Source organism: Nicotiana tomentosiformis, chromosome 3 (genome assembly GCF_000390325.3).
Source record: "Nicotiana tomentosiformis chromosome 3, ASM39032v3, whole genome shotgun sequence".
Classification (NCBI taxonomy): Eukaryota; Viridiplantae; Streptophyta; class Magnoliopsida; order Solanales; family Solanaceae; genus Nicotiana; species Nicotiana tomentosiformis.
This window is the reverse complement of record NC_090814.1, coordinates 129671855-129680724: the sequence shown is the minus strand read 5'-3', so window position 1 is coordinate 129680724 and position 8870 is coordinate 129671855. Positions and strand designations below refer to the sequence as shown.

Below are 8870 nucleotides of genomic sequence, written 5' to 3'. Positions count from 1 at the left end.
TATGCCCGAGTGACACGAGTGACTGTGAGGTTTGCCCGAGGGGCTGTATATGAGTGATGTTTTGCCCGAGGGGTTGTTTATGATCTCATCATTTTTTCTCACCTTTGCATTTTTCCTCTGTTTGAAAACTGTTGAAAAATATCTATAAATAATTTTTTCTGGAACTGGGTTTAAACGATATATTTAGATTCAAACCTTGATTTTAAAAGCATGTGGTATTTTACTGAGATTTCCTGATATGAACGTTATATGCTTTATTGCTCGACACTACTGCTCAGTCTTTATTTATTATTGTTACTTACTGAGTTGGCGTACTCACGTTACTCCCTGCACCTAGTGTGCAGATTCAGGTGTAGCTGGACACGGTAGTAGTTATTGATTGTTCTGGTTGCAGATTTTCTTGGAGATAGCAAGGTAGCTATTTGGCGATTGCAGCCCCTGCTCTTCTCCCTCCTATCTTCCCTAGTTGTATTTAGTTATTTTCTAGGCTGAGTTAGCCTTGATATTGGTAGACAGTTTGTAGTAGATGATCGTGACTAGTGACACCCCGATGTCGGGCTTTTTCTTCCGCACTTTTATTTTGATTTAAACTCCTTTGCGAATGTTTTTATGTTAAATAGCACTTAAATTATCTTTGAAATGAAAATATCGGTTTGTTTTGGAAATGAGTCGGCTTGCCTAGTTCCACGATAGGCGCCATCACGGCATGGGTTTGTTTAGGTCGTGATAGTTTATATGTGCAAATTTTATTGAGTTAAAGTCTTGAGCATATTGTGTAGTGAGTTGAATAATTATTGGTATATATTTAATCATCTACTTGTCGTGCCTAAATCCTTATTGTTGACTCTGTTGTTATATGACAATTTGGATTTTTCCTTCTGCAAATAATTAATTAAATGAGCTTAAGAAGAGGTGTTTATATAATTATTAAAAATTTGATTTTTATGAAGACTTTACTTTTTGTTGAGTAATTTCTATCTCTATTGATTATTTTTGGGTGTTGTACACATTTTGTGGAGTTTTTGGCTATTTGTTGTGAAATTAATCGACTTGGTTGTAGCTTTGAAATTTGGTTGTGGCCATTGGGCAAATTGTGATATGAATTGATTTTTGTTATGTTGCTGTGATAATTTCCTGTGTAAATTGTTGTGTTGTGTGAGTTGTTATTTTGGGGAGATACGGGTGGCATTTCACCATTGATATTATGTGGTTATAAGGGTGTCATTTTACTATTGTTGTGTTTGTTGAAATATTGTCGGGGCGGAGCGATAAGGGTGGCTATAGGAGAGATAAGGGTGGCAATAAGAGAGAAAAGGGTGGCTATTGATATTGTCTATGCAGAGCGATAAGGGTGGCTATATGAGTGATAAGGGTGGCAATATGAGCGATAAGGGTGGCTATTGTCAGGGACGATATGTGATGATGTTGTGATTTTCTTGTGTTTATTTTTATACCTTGTGCAATTTGTCTTGTTATTGATAAATTGATAACAATATGATTTACGTTGGATTTGAGATCCTGTGGCTATTGCCATGCGGATTACAAAATGAAATGTGGGCACGAGGTGCCGTGAGTAAATAATGAGGATATTTGGCACGTGAATTGTCCGTGCAGTTGTGATATGAAATATGGGCACGAGATGTTGTGATGAAATGATAATGATAATTAACACGTGAATTGTCCGTGCAGTTGTGATATGAAATGAGGGCACGAGGTGCCGGGGAAATATGATATAATTAAGGGCACGAGGTGCCGTGAAAATATGAAAATGGACTGAGACTCGTGTTTACGAAAAATATGAAAATGGGATGAGACCCGTATTTTTATGATTATGAAATGAGGTATCACATGGTGACTTTTTAATCGAAATAATTATATTCAAAATATTTATTTGGAAGAATTTTTACTTAGAAAGTATTATATGAAAGAATTGTATTTGAAAGATATTTATTTGAGGAAATTATATTTGAAAAGATTTATTGAAAGAATTATATTTGAAAAATAATTATTTGAGAAAATTATATTTGAAAGAGAGTTATCTGGAAGAATTATATATGAAAGACATTTATTTGAAGGACTTGAATTAATTGGATATAATTGTATTTATTAATTGTTGAGTGATATTAATGGTATTCCGGTTGTCTGTTGTGCATATCACTGGCTGTTTTATCCTGCCCTTATTATTATTATTATTATTATTATTATTATTATTATTATTATTATTATTATTATTATTATTATTATTATTATTATTATTATTATTATTATTATTATTATTATTATTATTATTATTATTATTATTATTATTATTATTATTATTATTATTATTATTATTATTATTATTATTATTATTATTATTATTATTATTATTATTATTATTATTATTATTATTATTATTATTATTATTATTATTATTATTATTTGTTTCCTATTATTTTGTATATTATATTGCACAGGTTATTAGACTAATGAGTGTCTTGACTGTACCTCGTCTCTACTCCATTGAGGTTAGTCTTGATATTTACTGGATACCGACCGTGGTGTACTCATACTATACTTCTGCACATTTTTGTGCAGAGCCAGGTATTGGAGATATCGGACTTGAGCAAAGTTAAAGCGCGATCGTAAGGATATAAGGTAGAGCTGCTTGGTCGTCGCAGTCCCTTGGAGTCTTTTTATTTCATTGTACTGTTATTTTGTAATCAAACAGTAGTGTATATTCGGTCATCGTGATCATTCCATGTATTCAGTTAGAGTTCGTGACTCAGTACTACCAGTTTTGGGAGGTTATGTATTGTAACTATTTCCGCTGTTAGTTTAAAAAAAAAATGGCTTCAAAAGGTAATCTAAATCGGCTTACCTAGTCTTAGAGACTAGGTGCCATCACGACGCCTGTAGTGGAATTTTGGGTCGTGACACATATGTTATTGCCTCAGCCCAAAATTCTTTTCCCAAGCCAGCATTGGACAACATACACCGAACCTTCTCCAGCAAAGTTCAGTTCATGCGTTCTGCCACTCCATTCTGTTGTGGTGTATTTCTGACGGTGAAATGTCTCAAAATGCCATCATCTTCACAAATTTTATTGTAAAGATCATTTTTGTATTCTCCACCGTTATCTATGTAGAGACACTTTATCTTTCTGCCTGTTTGAGTCTCTATCATCGCCTTCCATTTGAGAAAAATTACCAGTACCTCATCTTTAGTTTTCATAGTATACACCCACACTCTTCGGGAAAAGTCATCAATAAATATTACAAAATAATGTTTCCCACTTAATGAAGGTGTTTTGGAAGCACCCCAAACATCAGAGTGAACATACTCCAAAATACCTTTAGTATTATGGATAGCTGTTCCAAATTTAACCATTGTCTATTTTCCCTTGATACAATGCTCACAAAACTCCAAATTGCAAGTCTTTACTCCTTTTAACAATCCTTGATCTAATAAAATTTTCAAGAATTTTCCTCCAGCATGTCCCAAGCGCATGTGCCATAGCTTGGTTGCTTCTGCCTCCTTGTCATCACTGGATGTCACTGTTGTTGTCCCAATAACTGTACTACCATGATAGTGGTATATGTTTTTATTTCGCCGAATTCCCTTCATTACCACTAGTGCACCAGAGCATATTCTCATTACCCCATTTTTTTCAACGACTTTGAGCCCCTTTTGACTCCAGAGCTCCTACAGAAATGAGATTTTTCTTCAATTCCGGTACGTATCAAACATCTGTTAATGTTCTGATCAATCTGTCATGGTTCCTTAATTTGATGAACCAATACCATATGCGGTAAGAGGATTATTATTTTCGGTGTGAATAACTCCACATTCTCCTTCTTGAAAATCAACGAACCAGTTATTGTTGAGACACATATGATAGCTACAAGCGGAATCCATCAGCCATATGTCAGATGGTTTGAATGGCTTATTTGTAACTAGTGAGAAATCAGAGTCGTCACAATCAACTGCATTTGAATCCATGACAGTCTTCCCATTGTTAGGTTTGGCCTTGTTTTTCAACTTTGGACAGTCTTTCTTCCAATGCCCGTTTTCTAGGCAAAAGGCGCATTCATCTTTGCTAGGTCTGGATCTTGACTTGGATCTTCCTTTCTTCATTCTCATATGATTTTGAGAACGACCTCTCACAACCAGTGCTTCTCCTTCTCCACTCTTTTTCTTTTCTCTCTTTCTTTGTTCATAGCTGTATAAGGCAGAACAAACTTCTTTGAGAGATACATCATCATTCCCATGAAGTAGAGTTGTTTCAAGGTACTCGTATTCATCGGGAAGTGAACTTAATAACATTAAGGCCATATCTCCATCACTAAAGGTCACACCCATATTCTGCAAATCAATCGCCAGCTTATTAAAGCTGATGATGTGATTATTCATTGTAGTACGAGGAACATATGTGAAGCGCAATAATCGTTTTTTCATGTAAAGTTTATTTTGACTGTTTTTCTTCAAGAATTTATCCTCCAATGCATTCCACAATTTACCTGCAGAAGTTTTTTTTGTGTATGGATACTTCTGTTCTCTTGCGAGGTAAGATCGAATGGTACCACAAGCAACGCGGTTGATAATATTTCAATCTCCTTCTCCGATATTGTCTGGTTTATTTTCTTCTATGGTAATATCTAGCCCTTGTTTAAAAAAGACATCAAGAACCTCAGCTTGCCACATCCCGAAATGTCCTGACCCATCAAATATTTTAACTGCAAATTTCGCATTTGACATAATTCTTGTCATAAGCGAAGATGCCAACGACGTATTACTGACACCCGATGTGGACTCTTCATTTTTATTATCTCCCATTTTGCTATAGATACTATTTATTTGCTGACAGTACAGAACACCAAAGTAATTCTTTTCTGATGTGGAAGTTCAGACTATGCTGCAACCACTGAGCATACTAAGATAGAACCTTGGCTCTGATACCAATTATTGCGGAAGTCGAATATATAGAGAGTGATTAAATCACAACTACTATATCTAAAAGTAGCTAATAAATAGTAAATGAGACAATAATAAAATGAATATAAGAAATTAACGAGGTTCGGCAAAATTTGATTTTTGCCTAGTCTTCGGACACAATCAACTCAAATTTATTTCACTCCAAAAATACAAGTGAAATACTACAAGAGAGAAAGAAGATTCAAATGCCATAGGAGATAAGAAGGCAAGTGAGAGATATTTACAAATGAACAAAAACCTTGCTATTTATAGAAGGGAAATGACCTTAATAATGTCATGCATGACATCATATTAAGTGTGAACATGCAATGTAAATGCATAAAAAATATATCTACCAATTTCTTCCTAAAAGGAAGATTCAAATGTTTACACTAGTTCACATTAATCTTGTCAAAATTGAACAGGAGATATATCAATTGTTCACACAGCCATGACGTTTAGCCAACTTGAGAGTCAAGTTTCATTCTGTTTAACCAATTTCAGCTTTTCATGCCCTACAAGGGTGATAGGAATGGATTTGTATTCTATACTTAACATTAATAGAGTAACGTAATCATTCACTCAAATAAAATGGTGAAACGGGATATAAATTTAAATAACCCTTAATCATTTCTGCCCCACATTAATATTCTGCTTCTGGACAGCTGATCTGTCATAAATTTAAAGTTGATCCTGCAACTTTGTTTCATACTCAAGTCTGTATTATATGCTATAGTTAACAATGTTCTAGGCACATAGTAATCCGAAAAGATCCAATAACGTGCTAACGTTTGTCTTACAAAACGAATATATTAGTTAAAGTATTATCAACAAATCATTGATAGCAAGAATTCTTTGTTATTTTTCAAAAGGCAACTTTACAATAGTAAACTACTTAATTAAGTATATTTGTTTTTTCAGCTCTAATTAAGGAAGAAAAGAAATCCAGTCACGAGTGCATATTGTAGGCTAATTAGTTCTCCTGCTTTGCTTCTTACCTTCTTTAATTTAATTTGTGGAGAAAGAGGAATGATTAACTCTGTAAATGGTTGAGCTATTTCTAATTTCCAATAAAATAGGACTTTGTAGCAGATAACCTCAGAGAGTACATATACATGCTCTATTGTCTTACACCCCATTATCACACAGAGTGACACAGTTAATAATTAACACAGTTACTATATAGAGGATATATGAAAACCTCAATTATTTATCATATAGCGTCACATGAGCATGATTACAAACATCCATTTCATGAATTAAAATGTGCAATTAATAAAGCCACCTTCTTATTGAGAGTAGCTTAATTATTCTACATATATAGAGTTGAAGTGTCCGAAAGGCTTCTGGTTGCCGCAGTCAAGGTTCTCTCCCGGGCTAACACCTAGAATTTTGCAGTATCTCAAGTAGAAGCCAATTCGATCCTTTACCTTCTCGTCAAAACCATGACCACATTCTAATCCTCCGTTGAGGATGTTTGTGATGACCCCGTAACCAGGGAGCCTATTGGCTGCTGTGTCTGATGTGGACGGTTTCCATTTCCCGAGGATGACATCGTGGCACGTAGGCATTGGTGGTTTTGAAGTACTAGTCATCCAGACCCAAAGTGCAGTTTTGAATGAGATGACTCTGTCAGCGGCCACCAAATCAGGATTTCTTAGGAGGTTTTCTCCTATTGCATCCCCACAAGGTCCATAGTTGTAGTTGCTGCATTAACATGGTTTAAAATACAAGCAAAATTATAAGTACCTCTAGTTAGTATATCAAGATTTAAGGCAAAATATCTTAAAGCAGAGCACTAGTAGATTTACAAAATAGACGTTGTGCCACTCAATGGATGTGTGCAAAAAAGTGAAGAGAACATACTATGAAATTTGGATGGGGCCTCGTCCATAATATTTCTTGCCGGGAGCGCACGGCCACTCAACGCTTGGTTTGCAGTGGGAATCAGGGTTGCCTCTTTGGATTTTGAAGCAGTAACCCCATGTATAAGGGCCATCAGGTGCAGTTGGCCAACCACCTGTTCAAGGATATATCTTACAAGTTAGGAACTTAACATAAGTAGTTCGCCGAAATTGCCAGTTTGAAGATCAAATTAAGAAAACCAAGGTAGCAATGCAGTTTACTCGGGAACCTAGAAATTATCATACTGTAGCATTATATAATAACTTTTGGCAATTTTTTACGCTTTCAAGTCACATTATTGGCATTTTTTAACACTTTCAAGTCACATTAAAGGTAATTACTCATAATATGTAGAAGTTAATCCTTAAACTTTTAATACATTTGAGTAAAAATTACCAGTAGTTGCATGCGATGTTTGAGCCAAGAATGCAGCAACCTCCCTTTTACGGTCAGTAATGCTACCGGTGGTGCCAAAACCCGTGAAATTCCTTGCCACTTGCACAAAGGCATCGTACTTGTAGAAGCCCTTAGCAAGACAATCATTGTGGTTCCTATGCAACAGCAGCTTGTCAAATAATTCACTGCTAATAATTTCGGTTATGTCTGGTTTTCGTAGACTGGCTTGCTGAACACATTGTGCGGCCAAGACCCTTGGGATGATCAGTAACAAAGCGAGAAGTGAAAGAGTTGCAAATTTACAGTAGTGTCTCAGCTTCATTCTCATCATATTCATATTTTGCATTGAGATGGGGATGAGTTGACGACACACATGATGAGATGGTAAGCTATTTATAGAGATAGTCTCCGAGGACTGTGCTTGATTTTAAAATAAGTAAATTCCATTTACCCTCTCTAATCTTTGGCATTACACTCTACAAGACAATAACCAACCATCTTAAATATAACATCGAACATCCGGATCGATCGGATCCATCTTCTTATTAATGAAGGGGTGTTTGATTAATTAATTACTTCACTTCAATTTATTTATCCTGATTTGATTTGGCACAATTCGTAATAAAGAAATTAAGACTTTTGAAATTTATGGTATTAAATACTTCCATTGCTATAATATTTGTATAGCTATAAAACTTTTGAAACTTGTTATATTAAACTAATCATAATTTGCGTGGCAATAAGTACTTCTAGTTAGAAAAATATAGGAATATGTAAATCTTTGGGACTAATAAGCAAATAATAAGAATCATTTTGAAACGTAAGGACCAGGAGTTTTACTTATTACTTCTCGGTTTTGCAATTTGAGTCTGTAAGTTTAGTTTGTTCTATTTCAGTCCTATGATATTAGCTGGTTGCTATTGATTCAAGTTGTTGTTGGGATTCCTGAGTTGGAATCTCCCATTCCACTGACTCTTCTTCCAGGGAAAAATCTTCTATCGTTTTCTCCCTGTGTTGGAAAAATTAATTTTCCCTCAAACTCTACCTGCTTTGAAGCACCATCAGTTTGTTTGACATCTTTAACTGTCACCTTATCTGTTATGGCAGATTCATCAGAGGTAACATCTCTGCTGAATATAATTTTTCTTGTCTCTTGACACCATAATCGGTATCCTTTGACTCCATAAGTAATCCCCATAAATATAGCTTTCTTTGCTCTCGGATCCAATTTTGACTCTTTCACATTATAGTATGCAATTGAGCCAAACACATATAAAAAATTATAATCTTCAGCATGTTTTTCATACCATTTTTCAAATGGTGTCTTTCCACCAATAACGACAGATGGTAGACGATTAATGAGGTGGCATGCATATGTTATTGCCTCAGCCCAAAATTCTTTTTCCAAACCAGCATTGGACAATATACACCGAACCTTCTCCAGCAAAGTCCGGTTCATGCGTTCTGCCACTCAATTCTGTTGTGGTATATTTCTGACGGTGAAATGTCTCAAAATGCCATCATCTTCACAAATCTTATTGTATAGATCATTTTTGTATTCTCCACCATTATCTGTGCGGAGACACTTTATCTTTCTGCCTGTTTGAGTCTCTATC

The 8870-nt window shown here is 35.1% G+C and overlaps 1 protein-coding gene across 1 annotated transcript; it reads right to left on the bottom strand.

Moving 5' to 3' along the window:
* Positions 1–6116: 6116 nt before the first annotated feature.
* On the bottom strand, positions 6117–7702 carry LOC104085487 (endochitinase-like). The gene is made up of 3 exons (XM_009589531.4): positions 7255–7702; positions 6820–6973; positions 6117–6660 (listed from the first exon to the last, which is right to left on the bottom strand). Exons 1-3 carry the CDS (start codon positions 7598–7600, stop codon positions 6261–6263), a joined length of 900 nt encoding a protein of 299 aa, XP_009587826.1. The 5' UTR covers positions 7601–7702; the 3' UTR covers positions 6117–6260.
* Positions 7703–8870: the final 1168 nt, after the last annotated feature.

Coding starts and splice junctions, on each gene's coding strand:
- LOC104085487 (XM_009589531.4), bottom strand. CDS start 7,600: ATGCAAAATATGAATATGATGAGAATGAAGCTGAGACACTACTGTAAA. Junction 6,974..7,254: donor AACATCGCATGCAACTACTG/GTAATTTTTACT, acceptor ATCCTTGAACAG/GTGGTTGGCCAACTGCACCT. Junction 6,661..6,819: donor GGCCCCATCCAAATTTCATA/GTATGTTCTCTT, acceptor ATGTTAATGCAG/CAACTACAACTATGGACCTT.